Source organism: Channa argus, chromosome 17 (genome assembly GCF_033026475.1).
Source record: "Channa argus isolate prfri chromosome 17, Channa argus male v1.0, whole genome shotgun sequence".
NCBI classification, from domain to species: Eukaryota; Metazoa; Chordata; class Actinopteri; order Anabantiformes; family Channidae; genus Channa; species Channa argus.
In genome coordinates this window covers 11,291,984-11,313,058 of record NC_090213.1, presented here as the reverse complement: position 1 = coordinate 11,313,058, position 21,075 = coordinate 11,291,984, and the positions used below count along the sequence as shown (strand labels likewise).

The window sequence follows — 21,075 nt, the reverse complement described above, 5'->3', positions numbered from 1 at the left end:
CAAAGACACCTTGTCCCATCATTTTATGAACTTGGAGGTCTTTGTCAAAAGTGATTAGCATGTCTGTTTGATTTCATATAACCTCAGTCACGTCTTGCTATGCTGATGATACCCAGCTATATCCATCTACGGAACCAGATGAAAAAATCCGGTAATCAAGCTTCAAGCATGTCTACAAGAAATAAAGGCCTGTATATCCCACAATTTCTTAAATCTCAGACATATGCTGTCCAACCATATTGTTACCTTAGATGGGATAGCTGTGGCCTCCAGTACCATTGGACATAATGGCCACACACTTTTACGACACACAATTATCTTGTAAATATAATTTTAGGCAAAATATTACCACATAAACTGATATGGTAGTGGTCTTAAAATGATTATTACCTCCTCCTGAGGCTCTCTGTCTTAGAGTGTGTTATTATTTAACTGTTTATGGTGCATAGTGTTTATCACAAACTGATACACGACAAACATGACAGCAGGTAATACACCAGTTTGGAAAGTACGTTTGTTTCTGGTTTGACTCCGCTCTTAGACCTTTTACTTTAACACCCCCTCACATTGATTTAATCATAAATAAAGGGAAAAAAAAAATTCAATGCAAAAGTCAAAATCATTTAATTTAGTAAGTAAAATTTATTTATATTGCACCTTTCACAGATAAAACAAAGTGCTTGACAAAGTGTAAAAAAAAGATAATATATCAGGGTTTTCTTTTATCACTGACAAAAATATAATTTATTCAAGTTTACTGTAATTCATTTCACATAAAAAGCAACCCATAGGACATATAGTACATACAACTGTATAAAGTGCATACCATTTGTACTTAAAGACACACCACACCCACTGTGTTAATTTGCATATACTTTAAAAAACAACAATATTTGTGTAGTTACACACAAGCTATTTTAATGACTTTTAAAATCTTACAGGATCATGTAACTTCCTTGTGTGTTGTCAGGTTATGGCTGTCATTCTTGTAGTATCAACTTCATAAACAGCAGTCTTGTGTAATTTTTTGGTCTTCTGTAACAGACTCAAAACGACGACCTACGATCTCTATATTAATATTTCACTGGTGGAGCTTTATTCTTTAGATGCATTGTTAGAGATTCTTCCTGCAAAGAGAAATACAATAATTTAATCACACTGAAAAAATACATCTAAGATGATGTAAATGTAGCATAATTAAATCCCCCCCGTATTTCTGACGGACCTGCTCAAATGCAGCTTATATTAATAAAACCAGGAAAGTGGCTAAGATCAATTCAAGTCCTCAACACTCACTGTAATAAACGCAACAGTCTTTGGCATGAACTTATACATCAAGTACTCTGAGATTTTGTTTGTGGGGGCAAGCACATGGAGGTGGAGGTGATTTACTGAAATGTAGGGAGGTTGGTGGAACCCGAGCCTGTGGAGAAAAACATCAATGATTACAATCAGCACAAGAACATACAGTATAAGCAATCCTGCAGATGCCTTAGTAAAGACACACAACACACACACACAGACACCCTTTCTCTATCTACCTTATGTCCTTCATATTAGTGACCCCTTGATCACGTAGTACAGTCTTCCCCATTTCTGCCATCCTTTTCACTGTTGGATAGAATTTTTACAGCTTTGTAAACTGTGCAAATTCTACTTTTAGTAATTTGTTACTTTTATTAGTAATTAATGTAGCAATAAGATCAATAGCAAGAGTAAAGGCAAAACCTCTATCAACAGCAGCAGTTGTATTATTAGAAGTAGGGCTATCTGAAGAAACAGCAGTAGCTCAGTAGAAACAGAGGTACCCACAATACCTATACAAATAATGAAACGTACTGATCCATTTTAACTGACCAAGGCTGATGTGTCCACTGTTTAGTGAGCTGCAGCTGTGCATGTGCTGTCTAGGTACAACCAAGTAGTGGTGAGGAGCAGCAGGGTTAATGTCTTTGAAACACACCAGCTCCTTATCCTGTAGGAATGTGGACAATATTCAAAACACACACGTAAGCCAGCAGACAATGAACGCACAATTGTTTAAACTCAAACTGTCTTTAACAGTGCTGCTGAAATACTGTCACAATTTAATCCATCCGTGTGGACTAAGGGTTGTTAATCCATAACATATCCTTAATTAATTTGTAACTTAATTTTTGTTTTTTTATTTGAAAAGCAACCATATGATCGTTTATTTTGTATATATGCACCTGCTTACCACATAAACCAAATCAGAGGTTGGAAAACATCTTAATGAACCTGTTATTTCCTTTTAAAAAATGTTGAATGTAATTCACCAATTTATTTGGCCTATGTAAGAGGGGAATTTCCTTGTAAGATGGAATCCTACTGTACGTTTTAAATTTGTTAACAGGATTTAAACAACTGTAACCCGATGGAGACAAAGCGCTGGTGAGAGCATAAGATGTAATCAAACAGACAGGCTGCAGACTCATGATCAGAAAAACAAAAAAGTAGTGATAATAATAATAATAATAATAATAATAATAATAATAATAATAATAATAATAATTATTATTATTATTATTATTATTATTATTTAAAGAATGATACTAATAATGTATACTTTTTTGCTTTTGTTTTGTGTGGTTCTTTTTGGTGTTTTCTGGGGGGGGGGTGTTTTTTTAGATTAATAAAGTTGTTAAAACTTTAATCTTGCAGCTGAGTTTTTGAGTATATTTAAATTTAAAAATTTGCTTTTATTAATGTATTTCAACCTGTAGTCAACCTTAACACTGATATGAAGTTAAATGAAAACTCAAGACTTGTCCTTTTGCAATCTAAATATATAGAAATCCATTTTAAATTACATTTAGAACTGTTAAAATCCTGAAGGTCTTTTCAGCCACACTATATCCGCCATATGTTGAAAGGAATGTTCCACCAATGTTGCTGCAAGACAAATGATTCAGAGATCAGTGTGTGTGTGTAGGTTTTACACATTTTTTTAAAATTGGGATTATGACAGTAATGTACAGCAGGAGGACCTACGTTTTTTTACTGCAATGGCAAGACTGACACACGTGTCAAATGGGAATTGTTATATGTTGTTATGTTTTAAACTCAAAAAAACTTTTACCATAAAGTTTAATGTGATGTATACTCATATTTATAAAGTGTTCACTATGCGTTAACCATTTTTAGCTCCAAATAGTTCAACATTAATTAACAGTTGCTGGGAGTCAGGTGACAGGGAAGTCACCTGACATTTCCCTTTGTCACCTGTACGCACACACGCCACTTTCAGACTTCCTGTGTTAATTACTTCTATTATAAATCAATACACTATTTCAATGTGTTTGATCTGTACTTTGAACTGAAATCTAAACTTTCCTTTAATTCAGATTGACAAAATTCGAGTTTTCAATAAACGTTCTTTGTGCAATAGGCCAGGCTGCCTATAGGCCATAGGACTTTAGTTAATCTTACCTTTTTCATGATTTCGGCTTCTTTGTCTCGCTCGCTCGCAATGAGGCAGAAAATACACGTTTCAACCTTGTCGTCTTCATTTGAATCCGGATGGTTTCTCGACATATGTCCGATGTTGTCAACTGGGACAAAACGCGAAGAGAGAGGAGAGGAATGGATGACAGACCTGGCCCCCACGAAGTGACTCGCAGGAAGCACCAGCCGCTGATTTCAGAAACATAAACCACAGACAACTGTTTGTAGGGATGTTACGTCTGACACCTAGTGATGGTCAAATCGAAACTTTGTGAAGCACCGAACCATTTTGACCCACTGCTTCGAATCATTTGAGACAGTCACTGCTTTTGGGGAGTTGAAGTACGGACCGAAACTTGGCTCAGCGACACTTCCGCTTTAAAAGATCGGTACTGTGTCGACAAGGGCTCGACACTAATTACTAAGACTGCTTTTACACGCACTTAAGGAACCGGGTTACTGAAACACTGTTTACATACACTCAAGTAACCTTATTTTTGACCCACAACAGTTTGAATGTTAGGAATCCATCGGGGAAAGTGACTTATTTAGACTTATACGAAACACAAAATAAAATTTCTGTTGGACCTTTGACGGACTTTGTTTTTTGAGTATTGCCCTGTTAAGTAGTTAGCGATCTCTTTCCAGCTGAATGCAGCTCACTGTCTGCAGCCTTTGTGTATACATGGTAGAGTACATGGCTTGCCTTAAGCAAAAGGGACATGTCCAAAGGACACCCTGCTTTGGGGTTCTTCTTTTCCCGAAGTGCCACATGACTAATGACTAGGACACGCTTTGCCTGAATCACGTGACCGATTCATTTCGCATCTCAACCGGCTTAAAATGTCTCGATCACATAGAAGATTCTTTCAACTCCTATCAGCATATTGCGCATCAGTGCCCTCACTATCTTTTTATATTCACTTCTTTGTATGTGAGAAGTTTTTAGAGTTTAGCTTTAGCTTTCAAGTTTTTAGACAATTCTTTTGACTTGGCCATATTTCTAACATACAGTCAAACATGACACTTAAAATGAAATAAAGGTGGGAAATGAAGGTTGGACAACACAAACACGTAATTATATAGCTTTACATTTATTTCAGTTTAAATGTGGTTGCAATAACAACACAATAAATATACCCTTAGTGATATCACAGAACACAGCAGTTTTGGACTGACAAGAAATAATACTTAGGGAACATTCACAGTTACATCAAAGAACAGCTAAAGGCAACAAAGCTCATCTTCACATGAAGCAATAACTGGCATTAGTGATAGTATAGTAGGTATCATAACAATGGTGTCAGATATTTGCAGTATTGCATATTCATGCACTAAGCCTGTGTCAGAAATACAGGATAGGACTGAACATTTCTTTTCCACATTAGATCTGAATTTTTAGTTAGTGGTATGTAAGAGTGCAAAAATCAAATGATCCCTTTTCCACCCATTCCTAAGAAAAGACTGACCTTTTGTGGGACAGGCAGCAGACTAAACAACATTCAGTAACAATTTGACATTGAAGAAATGCCTCATGACACAGGGCCACAGCAATGCATGGACTGTCCATTCAGTCTGTAGTGCAAAGTGAATTTAAGTTTTATAGAAATATTGGACACATTTCTATAAAAGTACAACCCTTAAAAAAAACAAAACAAAACAAACAACAAACAAAAAAAACACACACAAAAGAAACATAATGTAAAAATAAAATGCAAAAATAAAGCCTGAAACTTTTTTATACAATAAAACAAATATGAAATTAAAAATAACATTTGGTCATCTCAAATGTTTCCTAGTTTTTAGATTTACAGGGAATGTATATGTCATTTTGAGGAAATGCAATGAAACATTCTCATTCAGTTCACTAAACACTTGTAATGAAAGCAACAAGACAGCCTTCAGAAGACGTCTAACACTAACATTGTAAACAATTATTCTATTTCCCGCAGTACTGAAAGTTATTTAGTGGTCAAGAATCTATAATCCTCCTTGATGATTTCCACTTTCCTTCAAGTTTCAAGTTCACTGCTTCGTAAAAACAAACTAACAAAAAAACAAACAAAAAACCCTCCACAATTCTTCAGTACATAATTCTGTACATAGATATTACATCAACCTTTATGTCTGCACAAATAAATCTACAGCGTGATGGGAAACACTTAAAATCTGCTCTTTTTGGGTTTTCCTCAACAGTAACATCAGCAGCTTTCTACTCCTTTCTCCTCATGAACTTATGGTGGTTACACAGTCTGCATGCTGGGAAAGCTGGAGACACTGTCGCATGTTTAAGGCAGACACAGAACTGAAAGCGACTATTTCTCACACTTCCTTTGATGGGCGGCTGAACCAGGCACAAACTGGCATCAAACCTGCATCAAAACAGGCTACAGAAGACTAGCATCATGTTTCTGTTCTGTTTTCAGTCACCATAAAAACACCACTCTCCACACTTTGTTTCCTTTCACATAACATTTAGTGTCATTGTGGGGTAAGCTAGGTTTGCCTCCAAGTGGTGCATAATACACTTGGGGTGGGGTGTTTTAAGGTTTGATGTTGTGGAGAGGGAATATGGATGTAGCTTGAGCTGAAGGGGCTACTCGAAGTCCCAGATCTCCAGGCTGTGGATGTTGAAGTCTTGCTGGGCTGAAAGTGGCTGGTTGTTGAAGGTTGCACATTTGGTGGTGGTGCCTCGGTACAGCTCAGCATCCAGCCACAGACCCAGCTGACCACTGCAAAGGAAAGGAGGGTAAAAGGTAAGATCACTGTGTGTTTCATTTAATGTAGTGAATATTGTTTAAATAATTTCTCAGGCCAAAAACGTAAATGAAGACAGAATGCAACGATTTGCAAATCTCATCAACCAATATTTTATTCACAATAGCAGCAGCACAGCTCAAAAAAGGTGGAACTGTGGCAACAATTGGGGAAGTACATGAGTTGGTGACTGAACTGGAACTTCCACTTACCCTCCTCCTCCCATCTGCAGAGAATCAGTATTGCCTTTCACAAAGTAAGAATTCTCCCCCGTCCAGCGGTACACCTGAAAACAGACATGAAACAATGTCTGAGATGGCCTTTTGAACAATTCACTTTATTTTAACACAAATTATTGAAATACATGTCTGTATTAGGGAATAAAAAAAATCTGCTAAATAAACAAACCTTGATTTCAGGGCAGAAGCTGTAAAGGAACGTCTCTCCTGTGCCGTAGCAGTACTCGCTCATTCTAAATGGATGAGTCGAGAACGCTCCAAATATCTGTCATGAAAGGAACAATTTATTTTTAAATTTCTCTATTATTTAAGGGTACTAAAATACTAATAGGTGAAATCCCATCTTTTAAAAGATTATATTACCTTTCAAATAATCTGGTTAGCAAGGTTTTACTAAGGTGAAGTTTTTGATACCACCACAAAGTGTCATGTTTTTCAAGGATGTAAAATTAATCCAAACCTTAAAAATTTACATTTTTGTACTTTTTGTTCTGGGGATGTGTAATTTCTCAATCATAAAGACACAGTGTTGCAGTATGTATCAAGTCTGTTTAGATGTAGCGAGGGATGATGATGTGATGATGATGTAGGAGACAATTATTAAGTTGTACATTAAAATACTGGAACAGTCACTAGTGTCATTTTCTCAGTCTTCTCTGGTAAAAATGGTAACAATTCAAATAAATCAAATTGTTGTGCAAAAGTTTATTTTTAAGCAGTTGTAAATCAGAAGTGATATATCCTTTGTGTTTGTATGTTCAGTTCTTAATCGTGGAAACAAAAGACACTTTAACTTCCTTTAATGCATTTTACTAATAGTAAAAGTAGCAGAAACTATTTGTACTGTATTTACAGATGTAATAAATGCCATCTACTGGTGATCAGCACTCATTACATTTGACTGTTATTGCTTGAGGACCCCAGTTATGTACATCTGGCCCATTCATGTTGTTGGTATTTACCTGGTTATCCATGTCTTTGATGACCAGCAGCACAGGACCGTCCACATCTGCCAGGTTCCTGTAAAGAGTCTTTAGACTGGTCCCATGTTTCACAGTGCTGTAGGCCAGTCTCCAAGAGTTGCCCTGCACACGGGCTGGCAGGCGACAAGCAAGCTGAAGGAAAACAAAATCTGTCAGAGAAACAAACTGACCTTATAGTCACTTCTTCTGACTTTTACTCAAGTCACTGCCTGTAAGAGTGTAGTTCTGCAACGTTATTAACCTGCTGCATGTGCTCATGTTTGATAATTACATTACCTTCTCAATGTGTGTGTCCTGCAGCAGATCACTGGCATCACTTAGTGTGGGCAGCGCATCTACAGACAGGTCCCCGTCATAGCTGCCAAAACTCTGCCTACGCTTAGCTTCGTTAATTGTGATGATCTAAGGGCAAAACCAGTTCATAAACAAGTGAATTTTAAAGAGAAATCAATGACAAAGTGACCTCACTGCTTATTAAGAACAAGCCATTAGTCCTAAAAAAAGTCCACTCAGCTCACCTCCCAGCTGCAAGATGCAGGGTCACTGAAAAAGTTATCAATCATGTCCAGCTCATCTTTCTCCACCACAACAAAGCCCTGCTCTCGAGCCTCCTTTCCATAGACGTCAGGAGACCACTGCACAAAAAATGAATACAGATGGTCCACCCTGGAACAAACACACACACCACCAAGTTTCTGGATTATTGCTATTATAAAAATAGTTGAGGGTTCGTTATTTAAGTGAGCAGGATCCAGAAAGTTATGCATAGCTGGATTACAAAAGGATCGTTTATTAATGTATTATATGTGGTAAACATTATTGCACCTTTCTTGGGGCACAGCAAACCAGTACTCTGACTGTTTTTCACGTCCCCCAAATGGATGGGCAGGACTAGAGGTCATCCCGGTGGCAAAGGACTTCCTCATTGGTTTTCCAACTTTGAAGCACAGGAACATTGGAGGTTTTTTACTCTTCTCCTCTGATGAGAGAAGCATGTCTAAACAGAAAGGGGAATAAAAAGAGAAAATGTTTTTAATCCATTTGTAATGAGACCGTGCTTTGCTGCCTGCCAGAGAAACCTTTCTGATACTACCACTAGGAAGTGCCAAAGTCTGCAATGTCTAGTCAAGTTAGATTTCGCCACTGTATTTCTGAATTGTGTCACAGAAGTTAGCATATGGGAGAAAAACGTGACTTAGAAGTCAAGAAAAAGAAGGAACATGCAAGAAACAAGAAAGAACAGTTGCTGTGAACTAAAGAAAATTTAGAGATTAGGTAACATTTTTGTCTGCTGCAACCAAATTTGAAGTAGCTTTTTTGATGTTTTACACTAGAGACAAAAACATTCCTAACATTTACCATATGAAATATTTTCATATTTCTAATTGTGGCAATCTGCTCTTGAATGTAATATGTAGGTGATAAATCCTACCCTCTATTGGAGCCTGCATCCTCTCCAGCAGCCATGACTTCACTTCTGCTTCGTAATTCTTCCTCCGTCTCTCTTCCTCACTGACTTTATCCTCCTCTTCTGGTCTATTTGGGCTGTGTCTAAGAGGAGCAGAGTTCCCATGACCCTCTGAAACTTCTTTTAGACTCAACTCTCTGTTTTGGTCAACTGGTGCCCTGATTATTTTATCATCCACGCCATTTAGCAGCTCTTCAGTTCCTTTAGGTTTGATTTCTTTGGTTTCAGTTACATCTCGGACTGTAGGTTTATCATGCAAGTCACCCTGTTTTTCAGTCTCTGAGTAGGATTGTATTGACTCTCCATCCTCGATGAAGCTGTTCTGAGCTACACCTTCATCGTCCTCTTCATCCAGCTTCTCTTTAGTTTGACAAATCCCTGATTTTTCTCCCTGGCCTGGGCTGCTTGGGAGTTCCTGTTGATCCCTGCTGAGGGTGCTGGGTGTTTTGGAGGATGTTCCCTCCACTTCATCACTGCTCCCATTAAAAGTAGGCTCCAACTCTGTGAATCCTTCATCTGATGGAGACTTCTCGGTCTGCTCACCCTGTGTACTCACTAGTGACAAAAATATAAACAAGGCTTTACTTATGCTTAGCTTCTTTTTTCCATAGCTGCTTTAAAGATTATTTTCAATATTGATTAAATATGTTTTCTTATTAATTACTTGTTTGATCTTTAAAATATCAGAATATCCCAAAACATAACACCATCTTTGTCTATTTATGTTACCAGCTGTCCAAACTTCAAATATGATCAATAAACCATCATAAAAGCCCCAATAAACCAACAACAATTACATACAAGTAACTAAGACCAGTGAATTTTGACTAAGACCAGTGAATTTTGGCAAACTTTCCTTAAACACATACTTAAATGACTTATCAGATGGACAGAAGAGTTAAGGATTGAGATGTAGACCTGTTTGGTCAGAGGAACTGGATTTTATTTTTGAGCCACTGTCATTCATTAATTTGGCACACAGTAAAAAAACTCTAAAAAAACAGTCGCAGCTGGTGCTGCATAGTAAACCACATCAATGTCGACCGACTAACCAACATATGGGGAAGTGGATAACAAATATCAGCACTAGATGATATGTTACCAGTTTCAGAGAGGGTGGATTCAATGTCGTCTAAAACAATCGGTCGCTTCGGATCCAGAGCTTCATAGCGACTAAAGGGGTTCAGATCCCGCTCTGATGGCAGCTGCTCCCACTCGCCAGGCCTGTACACAGGACACAGATCCTGGGGTAGGTCTCTGCGAGCCACGGGGCACCATACATACCACACCACACCAGGATGAAAATGACAAGAGAAAAAACAAAAAAAAGAAAAGGTCCAACAGAAATTAAAAATGAACAGAATGATCCACAACTTAAAAAACAAAATTACACATGATGTAAAAAAGCAAAAACCAAAAAAAAACAACAAAAAATGTATTTAGCAAAATATGATAAAAAAAAATGCTTTTTAATGCTTAATAAAAACTGGTGAATCATAAAGAAACAGACTCAAGGATATGGTAAAGATGCAAGTGTGAAAAGTGCAACAAGTGAATGACCATCTACATGGACTTTGTTGGTTAAAAAGTAAAACAGAAACTGTAGAGGAAGCTAAAATGAGGAATAAGAGCTGAGGACAGAGAAACGGTTACAAAAGAAGGAAATGGGGAAAGCGAGATTGTTGGGACTTCTTACGATGGAAGGGCGTCTTTGAGCTTCATGCGGGACACGTCATCATACAGTGCAACAGATACGACCTCCTCCATGGGGCAGATGAGGCCGTACTCCTCACAGCCATGCTCAATTACCAGGGGATCAGACTTGTGGGGATCAAACATGATGTTGTTGGGGGTCACAATCAACACACCTCCCACCACTCCCTGCAAGATAACACATGGAGAGACAGCAGTCCTGGGATGAGCGGTACTACTGATTCTGAAACAACAAAGTATAAAAGTTGTATCTTATACTTTGATAAATAGTTCAGGGGTTGATTTGACTTTTTGATTCTTTCGAAGAAGATTCGATTTTTGCATGCCCTGTACCTCCCTGGTAAATCACTTTGGATAAAAAGTATCTGCCAAATAATTAAATGTAAATTGCAACGTAAATGATTACTGATGTTTGAGATAATCTTTCATGTACAATGAAAAAATTTACTATTACAGTGTAGTTTTTAAAAAAAATGTAATTTTAAAGAATAATGAATCCTCCCCTTTTATTAAAAAAATACCTACCTTCTAAGAGAATTTAAACACATTTGTTATTCACAATGGTTTGAAGGATAGCAAGCCCTACTAAAAGCACTACTAACAGCTAGATGAGAAGCTGTATCCATCAAATTGTAGATTTCTAATTGATTATAACCAACTTCTTAATCTGTAGATTATTACCAAAACTGTCATTAATTAAATGTATAGATAGGGTTTATAGAAAGTTCTAGCAGTTAGACATTACCAAGTTTTTTAGAACTTCTTACCATCCCATCAGTAAAATATTTGCAGCTCATCTTGATGAATTTAACCGTTGCTGGGCTCTCATCTTCTGAATTTGGGGAGAGCTCACGTCGGATGGCCTTTGCTGACCTGCAACCTGAAATGCCATCCTGAAAGAAATGAAAAAGCCTTTCAAAAAATAACTTTCATTTAGTATGGCTTTTTAGGAAAAGTATAAATCACATGATAAAAACTGAAGGTGTAGGCCACCAGAGCCAGCGAGATTTGTTACTCCCTGTTTAAAGTAAAGCTGTGTCATAGTTATTTTTTCTCTTGATGTCACATGCTGGTAGATAAAACTGAGAAAATATCCATTCTTCATTGTTGGTGCATTTCTTACCACATGGTAAATTTATAATCCACAGAGGGCAGCAGATTTTTAATCATGAGAGAATAATAAAACATTCTGCAGCATCTGAGTCATATCATTTTTACCTATGCCACAGTTTAAACAATCAGTGTAGAGCCACACAGAAAGAGTGTGTATAACTGCATCTAATTAACCAATGTGTACCTCTAATAACTGGTGCAACAAATTTAATAGTTTTCTTTTTATAAAAGTTTTACATATTGTTTTGCAATTACCCCAGAAATCAGACAGACATCAAATGTGTATTAATGTGTCATCTATAGTTTTTATTTTTATGAAGACAGACGAGGCATGGCATGCAACCACTAGTCGGAAGCAAAGCGAGGATTGTACACCACCATGTGCACTGTGTGCCATTCAGTAACTTAAAGGGCTACTGTAGTGTTTAAACTAGTGTATATTATTTTTACTTACATGTGATGTTGTCTCAGACAGGCCCTTGTTGAATGTGAGATCATTGGAAGTTGGAGACTTTAAGTCTGATTGGCTTACATCAGGGACAAACAGCTTCTGTAATGTTACGGACAGTTGCATGTCAGCCAGTCAGTGGAGTTCTGTGGAGACTAAAGTGATGCGGTGTCGTCATTATACTCACCTGACCAGGGTAGACGCTGCGAGAAAAAAGTTTGTTCAGCTGGACCAGTTTGTTTGGGGTGATGTTGAAATTAAGTGCGATGCTGTTGAGGGAGTCTTTAGGTCCCACCTGTAACAGGACATCAACTCCTCTGTAAAACTTTTATCTAAAGAAGTTTTAATAGGTCACGAGACAAAATATTCTTTGATGTGCTCTACAAATTTCTGTCAATCAAAAGTTACTCACAATGAATTCTACAGTCCCTGGTGGCCTTCTCTTTTCCATCTTTGCCTGATTGTTACTTTTACACCCATCACCTGAGAAAGAACAGAAAAATGGACAACTTTTAGCAGACTGATAACGAGGACAAACTGACACGTTTGCCACTATCGACTTATGAGTGCCACTGCTTAAATTTTACACGGTTCAATAAAATTCACAAACAAATGTACATAGCACAGGTTACCTGAAAACTGTAAGTTTGCTGAAGTTATACGGCATTATATTACAAAGTATAAGAAGCAGTAGTGTTTATTGTGAACACGTATACAATATAGTCTATTGGTATATACAATATCACAAGGTTACATCAGGAATCTCATAAATACTTGAATAAGAAACACACAACCTGTGTACAAAGCCCAGGAGGATAATAAAAGGATTTTTTATTTTTTTTTTTAAATTATGATGTTGGAACATAGTTTAAATGAGCTACTTACTAAGTTGCTGTTCTCCATAAAAAAATGTAAGTACCTTGTCCTGAGAAATTCTATGCACGCCCACATTTCCAATAATCTGATTAATCTTAAAAATGCAGTAATTCAAAGTTTCTACAAAGAACCTTAAAACAAACCCACAAACACAAACTAATTCAATGAAGGACCTTCTAAATATCCTGTGGTTAAAAGGCTTTTGATTCAGTAGCACAGTTTGTTTGTCCCATAATATTATCCAGACTTTAAAACACTGTCCCCTACACACAATAAAAGCAGTTATCGGAAACACACACACACACCCACACACTTGAAGTACACAAGGTCCACAGTCAGCATTTTGTCCTTGCCAAGAACACAGAAGCTATTAGCACACCACTCCCTGCTCCTTTCTTACACGGCTGCCTCCTCCACAGAAACAGAGGCCATGACTTAGCTTTAGACAGCCAGACTCCTGTTGTGTCTGCTTATTAATGTACCAAGCCTCACAGACAAGACCACTGAAGTGAAATCTGGACATTTTTCTTTGAACTTGCACTTGTGTGTGATTTATGTACTACGAAGCACCATAGTATTGAAGCCTGTGCTCTTTAAGCTAAAAACTTAAACAACCTAGAGTTTAGACTTTGTTTACTTGCCTACTGCACACGAAACATCATATGTGATACTATGAGCTACAGGCAACAATTGTGCAATCTTATTAGAACAGAGTTTACACAGCTGTCTGGCCCAATCCACCTATGACAAGAGCCCATTATCACAGTCAGTGGTGATTTATGCTACAAACAAACTCACTAACACATGATAATTTGTGGTGTGCCAATAAGTCATGAAGAATTTATTTTTGTCATTATGAATGTACACGCAGAGGTAAGTGAGAACAATAATAAAATTATAGTTGAACCATCCCCATTTTATTTAGGAATAAACATTTCACCTTTAAAACTACAGTATGCTACTTTATCAAATATTATTTGTTTAAATATGTTGTCAAACTCTAAGACGTCTGTGATTCATAGTTATGGTGATAGCAGCAGAGCAAATTTCCAGAAATTTCCTGAACATCAGTTATAAAGAGAATGTTTGCTCCTTTTAAATGCTTATCTAGATAGATAAGAGCTAATCGCAAACACAATATATTGGCAAAACAGATTATAAAACCATGGCATAGGTACAGGAAAATATCAGTGGCGACATAAATCAATGTTTAAATCTACTCATAATTAAAACTAAGACTTTAGAAGGGAAAAAAATATACTTTGCTATACAAGTGCTATTTATTCAAACATTTCCAATTATGTGATAGTTTGACGCATGTGTTACCTGCTCCTGCAGCAGGCTTGGCTGTTACTCTCTGTCGATCTGTCTTCCTGTTGGGGTCACTGTCATTGGGGTTGTCTGGACGGGAGATGATTGTCTGGTTCTGCTCATTCACATTTTTGTCTGACTGGCTCTGCTTGAACTGCTTACGCCTCTTCAGCCTGATGGGATGCCAGAGAAGGAGATTTGTTTACATCCAATCATTAAGTGCAATAAAGAAGTACGGAGAGTGCATCATTTGTTATAACAGACACACCCTAATACTAGCCACAAAATTTTCAGGTGGCATTGCACAGGTCAGAACAGAAAAGTAACTTGATTCTGGCCATTACTGACAGGTGTCAGTAACTGCGTAGCTAAAGAGTGTTATGACTTATTGGTGTACAGTTAAATCATGTTAAGGTTGAAAGTGATGTAATAAGGCATTTAGCTTGATTTACACATCAGATTTGACTGTACTGATCGACTGTGTACTTAACAGCATACTGGAAATACAGGCAAGAGTTTCCCTCTAATCATTTCTATTGTATATGTTATTATTAACACTTTCATGTATTTTTTGGTCAAATATGATCTTTAAGAGCATATGCTTGTTTACTGGCTGATGTCTTTAAGGTAGAACAGAGTACTACTATCAACAAAGGTATTGCATTGAGCTTGAACGTGTTTCTCTCTATTCTTTGCTGTATCAGCTGTATTGCCTTCTCAGACTGTGCTTTCCCAAGTTTAATAATTGATGGGAGAGGGAGTGATGTAATGGCGTTTACAGACCCTGTTGAGGTTCACTAAAGAGGGACACTGCAGTGCAGCACAGTGGAACCACAAGTTCCTGCTGCACTTAAGGATAATGCACACTTTTATAAGTGTGGATATTAGTTAGTGAAAAAAAAAAGTTTTTATTTATTTATTTATTTTTTTAAATCAGATGATTATAGAGATGTTGTATTGCTACTGTGTACAACTCAGGCCAAAAGAAGAATAGCATCTTAAGTGTTAAAGTGCCTTAATGGAAAGGCAAAAATGGGTCGATAAGGCTCCAAACAGACAGAGCTCAGGCCTCTCTCACAGCCTCAGGTCACTCCCACTCTTTACCCCATGGAGCACACATCTGGTATTGAACTCAAGAATCTTTGCAGCACCGTCTGTTTCACTCACGGGCACTTCTCAAAGCTTCAAAAACTTCACCTTCCTCTAACCTTTTGCCTGTAAACAGTGTTCATAGCATAATGTCAGAGAAAGTGTGAGGATGTAAGTAACGAGTGGAAACAAAAACAAACAACAAAAATCCTGCTTTTCCACTTACAAGACTTGGCTTTGTTGTGCCAACAATAAACACAACTGATTGGTCATTATTGGACCTTCATCAGGATATTTTTAGAGCACTATTTATAACTGTCTCCTACAGTCAGTATACAACTTAGGTGTACATAATAACACTGCTGATTAAATCTTTAAAAACTCATATGAAGTACAATAAAAAGACAGAATACCTAATTACACAATACAGCTTACACAATACATTTTTATCTTGTGCAAAACTGCTCACATCTGCTTGCCAAACATAATGAGCAGTCACATTATGTCCTTATGGCACAAAAGAAGCCCCATGGCATGAAGCTCCAACCATCAGCTATTATGGAGAGAATTTTCCACTAATATCCAGTGTAATGTTTACACAAAATACGTATACATATGTGACAACCAAATCAAAAGTTGTTGCACTCTTTGATCTAGACAAATGGGCAGGAAGTAAAAACTGCTATTCACTGTAAAACTGCCCACAAACTGACAAAGGAGCATAGAAGGTCTTCATATGCCAAAAAGATCCATTTATTCTTTATGCCATGTGTGATACAGTGGCACACTGAAGGGAAATTGGTTATTACATTGGTGAAATCACCAAGGCAACAGTTAATTCATGCTAAGTGCCTCTCCATCTCAGGCATGGAGTTTTGCAGCTCCTTCACACCTTTCATTAGTCTCTTTGCAGCCTCCATCATCTAGTTTCTTTCTTAAAATGTGTGTGCAAGGCCTGGTCTAGGCAAATGTGCAGATGTACAATATTCTTTCCATTTTCGAACGCATAATCCTATTGCACTTCCTGTATAATCAGGGATTTGAAAGTTTCCACTAACCCTATTTCAGATTATGTAAAAACCAATCTTTCACAACAGAGTTTCTGCGGGAAAAAAACTTAACATCAGTTGAAAGATACAAGTATATTTAGTGTTCATTTTAGATAAAAGATTATGTAAAATTTACTTAATTTACTTTGATAGTAGAACTACAATCTACTTTTTGGTGACATTTAATGTTGTGAAGCAATAAAACATGAAAGAGTCTGTGACGGGTTAATATTTTTTTTATTGGCACCGTATCTGTAGGTCTCAGAATAACCCTTGCTCTATTTGTCAGGAACAGACACGTAGTGCAAGTAGCAACATGTTATAGCAGTAGCTGTGCTGGGAAATAGGGGCTTATTTTCCTTCCTGACATGTCACAGTTTGGCCATTTTTACAGTAGCACAAGTCTGCATGAGTTTCATGTTTTCATCTTTCATATTTCCACTGCTGTGTTGCTGCTAGCTCTCACAGGTTAGCATACCACCACTGCAGGGATTTACCATCTCTTACTCAAAGCCTTCAACTATTGTGCTGCCTACCTAATAATTAGAATGTAACTGAATTATGGCACCATGACCTTGGTCATTTCTCTCCAAAATATAATACTTCCAACATGAGCCTGTCAAATGAACAAAGAATACAAAGGAAATGGCACATCTGTATGCTATCAGTGTTGTCTGAACTAAGCTGAGACATAATGAATAAGAATAAATTAGTCTAAATTGCATTGCAACATTAATCAATTTCCTATTCCAAAAATTTTGTCTTTCACTTTCACAAAGAAATGTTTCACCCATTTTAAGGTAAACCCATTTACCTGTATGTTTACCTATAAACGTATGAATCCCATGCTATGATCTGTGAAGGAGAACATGCCAGGCATGGACAGGACATCAAGGAGAACAAGAACAAACTCTGACATATGACCTTTTAAACACACTAAAGCCATTTCACATAGCAGTACTTATTGATGTTTAGAGCTCTCTAAAATGAAAAAAATGCCATGGGGTATTAATTGTGCAGCTCAAACATTAGAAACAGAGAGCTGTTGTTTGTTCATAACCTGCCAATTGCTTGTCAGTCCACGCATTTTACCAATGACAAGCCTCTTTCCACAAATTGCGAATTGCCTGCTATAATTTTTTACAAAACCTAATTTTAATCTCAAACTTTTAGATCAATTAGAGCAAGAACTCTGATGCATGACTTAGGTTATATGAGGTTATATAAACTGGGTGCAGCTCAGTAACTGGAGGGAATTAAGAGTGCCGATCCATTATTGAAAAAGGTGGGAAAAAATACTTCCTTAATGCACCTTGATAGCAGAATGTCCAGGTGCAAATAAGCATGCAGCACAATGGGAAAGCCTTCTCTTCTAATAGGCAATGCACTTTGGTGACCCCTTTCATAAGAAGATTTTGGACTTTACACCTCAACATGTGATCCATGGGCAGAAGAAAAGAAAATACATAACTGATTCAAAGTATGGCTGTTTTGGAAGATGTAGTCAGCAGTGCAGTTGAATTGTACTGCATAATACTGAACTGTATACATTCTGTTACTTTGTCTATTTAAATCCATTATGCAGTACAACAAGTGAACAACAGAACATACCAAGGGCTTTAAAATGACCACACAGCCGCATAAGCACCTTTCTAAAAATGTTTATACATTATAAATAGTTGTCATTCATGAAAGTTGTCACTTTTTAATTAGTCATGATGTATAATCCGATGTTTCTTTGTAAATTGTAATCGCTCTAAAAAGATTTCTGAAAGGACAAATTAAATCCACTTTACTCCATACTAAGGTCCATAGAAGCAACTGATGAGAATCAAAAAATGATCTGATTAGGAACTAAACACTGAGATTAGACACTGACATGGAAATGAAACAAAAGCACTCAAAACAGTAATCCAAAACAAATACAAGCAGTCCCTTACCTGGCAAAATATCCCGGCTTCCTGTCTCTCTTTTCCATCAGGCCAGGGTCCTAAATCTGCATGCAGTTACGAGCATCCATACAAACATTCACTCTTTCACACACCCAATGTTGGTCCAAGCCAACTTCGGATAGGTTGTCTCTCAAACAGTGCCGTCACACTTGTTTCTTCCTGCAGAGGAACGAATTGGAGGATTAGCTGGCTCAATGGGTGTCTCCTTAATCAACAACACTCACTAGACTGCAAAAGCCCAATGCGATGAAAGCATCCTGTTATATGCAAGTCAGGCCACCCAGCTGACTACCAGGATGGAAAATGCATCACTGTTTTGTAACGTTAGAGGAAAGGCGCATCTGCTACTATTGCTGCTGCTGCCACAGTAAACCCGTTTTTTATTGTTTAACAGTGCTACATCAGATTTGCGGCTATACAGTGAGTAAAGTTACGTTTAATAAAGTTAACGTAAACACACTGTTACAGGCCATATGGCCTTACACAGTTAGCTTTAACACCACAGGATTAGGCGAGAACGAAATGCAGGTCATCCACGTGTAGCCTGACAGCGTTATATAACAGGTACATGAACAGACGAGGTTTGATGCAAGCTTACTTTTGTAGAAGCCCGTGTAACGGAAAGTCATCTATGACCCGCACCAATGCCCAGCTTTCTACCTCTTTTTACGGCCCAGCAATAACAAAAGACTGATTCGGTTGTGCTAATAAAACACTACGTTAAACCAATGCGGGCTACTAAACACAAGGACCGTAAACATAAACCAGTCTGCCAGCTGACGCTAACGGCGCTAGCTAGCCACTTTGTTTACAAGACAATAGCAACCTAGAGGAGATGATAAGGAGCCTTTATTTGCTTCAGTCGCCAGCGCAATCTGTCTTAAAATGAGGCATTCCTCTTCATGTAACGTTGCCCAAAACGGACGTTAAACCACAGTCTGCAACGGTGCATTTAAACCCAATATGTGACATAAAAGCAGGTAGCTAAAATTACCCACATAGCTTACCTTCCATGCATCCTCAAACAGCTAGCGCTACCTCAAAATGAAACCTCTCCCTTCACTGCGCCCTCTGCTGTCATGCGCTCTGTAAACACACGTGAGCTCACCACTTCTCATTAACAAGCCAAACCGCTGCTAATCTTACTATCAGTTAGCTAACGATGCCTAGGTCAACAGAGTTGATCTGTTTCTCGCTGGATCAATAATAACAATAACAAACACAAATTCACTCGTATGCTGTTAAATGCATTTTTCTACATGTGGGGGTATGTGCCTTCCCTGGTGGTCTAGTGGTTAGGATTCGGCGCTCTCACCGCCGCGGCCCGGGTTCGATTCCCGGTCAGGGAACTACTTTTATCTTTCAGCTCCAGCCACAAGCCCATAGACATTACTTTCATTTGACCGAATATTTAAGTACAAATTCTTTAATGCAACCATGATTCTGATCCCTCCCACTGTGGACACGTCAACTAAAATACTGAGTCATTGCTGCAGCTGTAAACAACCCCCTCTCCCCCGACCCACCCACCACCACCACCAATAACCCTCCAACTCCAGCTCTCCGTCTATTTCTCTCTGTTCCCCTATTTTTCTTTCATTGTATGCAATGGCAAATTTATAATAATACTTATAATGTGAACAAAAAGTGACTGTGGTAAAACAACTTGCACATCAAACAAACTATAATCATGATATTTATCATACCTAGAATAGCAGCAATAGCAATAGCAAATGTACAAAGTACAAAAGTACAACATAAACGACTGACGCTTTACTATTACTTCAAGTGGGTTTTCTGAATAATACATATTAATTGCCTCCTGACCTCCTTCAGAGCTATTTATCACCATACCAAAAATGCCAATAGGTGGCGACATTTCCCAAACAATGGCACTAGAAGACTGGTTTCCTCAAGTGTGACTTACTGTTTTAGGTACAGCCCAATGAACAGCTCATATATAAAAGACCCTGCACCTTAAACAGCATCTATAAGAAGAACCACAAAACTAATGAACATTTTACTTGCCTTTGGGAAAGAACAAACGACATTCAAATGAACGTGTAAACATGCTCTTTTCACTTCATTTCACACTGAGAAAAAACAGTCTTTCTAATAGATTGGACCCATTTTTACTAAACCTGTTTGAGACAGAGAGCTATGAGACAAAGATAATGAGTGTTTGTGGAACATGGGGAAAGAAAGAGACCCCAGCAGCAGGCCCTCTGATTGGACGGCAATGGAGTTAACCAGTTCCTGGCTGGCTATGTATCTTGGCAGATATTTTGACAGGCGCTATCATTGTGAGAGAGGAGATAAGTTGTTTAAGGGATCGCTATGGCGCCGGTGTGTCCCTCCTCCGGTCTGTTCAGACTCTCATCAAACCCTCTACACTCCCCTCCTCTCCTTGCCTTGCTTGGAGCAGTAGATTGTGGGGGACTGTTTGGTTGGGACCAAGATTTGTTTTGGCAGAAGCTGTGTGGCTCTGGGTATCATTGCCCCCTTTCATGACCATCGATACCTGCATGTGACTCAGATAATGCCAGCTCGAAATCTTGCCCTTCATTTCAATTCCAAATACTACCTTTAAATTAAATTTTAAAACACAAAAA

At 37.9% G+C, this 21,075-nt stretch overlaps 2 protein-coding genes and 1 non-coding gene across 8 annotated transcripts; 1 reads left to right on the top strand and 2 right to left on the bottom strand.

Moving 5' to 3' along the window:
• Window positions 1–632: 632 nt before the first annotated feature.
• On the bottom strand, window positions 633–3,843 carry LOC137102980 (adenosine 5'-monophosphoramidase HINT3-like). Of its 2 annotated transcripts, none has more exons than XM_067482934.1 (5): window positions 3,451–3,843; window positions 1,840–1,975; window positions 1,542–1,611; window positions 1,297–1,423; window positions 633–1,127 (listed from the first exon to the last, which is right to left on the bottom strand). In XM_067482934.1, exons 1-5 carry the CDS (start codon window positions 3,553–3,555, stop codon window positions 1,074–1,076), a joined length of 492 nt encoding a protein of 163 aa, XP_067339035.1. In that variant the 5' UTR covers window positions 3,556–3,843; the 3' UTR covers window positions 633–1,073. The 2 variants fall into 2 exon arrangements, with proteins under 2 accessions (XP_067339035.1, XP_067339036.1); XM_067482935.1 differs by having other exon boundaries at window positions 635–1,127; window positions 1,858–1,975; window positions 3,451–3,839.
• Window positions 3,844–4,540: 697 nt separating this feature from the next.
• On the bottom strand, window positions 4,541–19,641 carry ncoa7b (nuclear receptor coactivator 7b). Of its 5 annotated transcripts, none has more exons than XM_067482251.1 (17): window positions 19,462–19,641; window positions 18,452–18,622; window positions 14,389–14,546; window positions 12,599–12,669; window positions 12,374–12,481; window positions 12,193–12,288; window positions 11,393–11,518; window positions 10,609–10,793; window positions 10,015–10,169; window positions 8,877–9,467; window positions 8,270–8,441; window positions 7,963–8,110; window positions 7,721–7,846; window positions 7,424–7,576; window positions 6,631–6,726; window positions 6,435–6,508; window positions 4,541–6,197 (listed from the first exon to the last, which is right to left on the bottom strand). In XM_067482251.1, exons 2-17 carry the CDS (start codon window positions 18,487–18,489, stop codon window positions 6,062–6,064), a joined length of 2,433 nt encoding a protein of 810 aa, XP_067338352.1. In that variant the 5' UTR covers window positions 18,490–18,622; window positions 19,462–19,641; the 3' UTR covers window positions 4,541–6,061. The 5 variants fall into 5 exon arrangements, with proteins under 5 accessions (XP_067338352.1, XP_067338351.1, XP_067338354.1 ...); XM_067482250.1 differs by having other exon boundaries at window positions 19,471–19,641; XM_067482253.1 differs by having other exon boundaries at window positions 10,015–10,136; window positions 19,471–19,641.
• A 99-nt stretch (window positions 19,642–19,740) lies between these two features.
• On the top strand, window positions 19,741–19,812 carry trnae-cuc (transfer RNA glutamic acid (anticodon CUC)). Its single transcript has one exon. It is a non-coding gene; the product is annotated as a tRNA-Glu (tRNA).
• The last annotated feature ends 1,263 nt before the right edge of the window (window positions 19,813–21,075 follow it).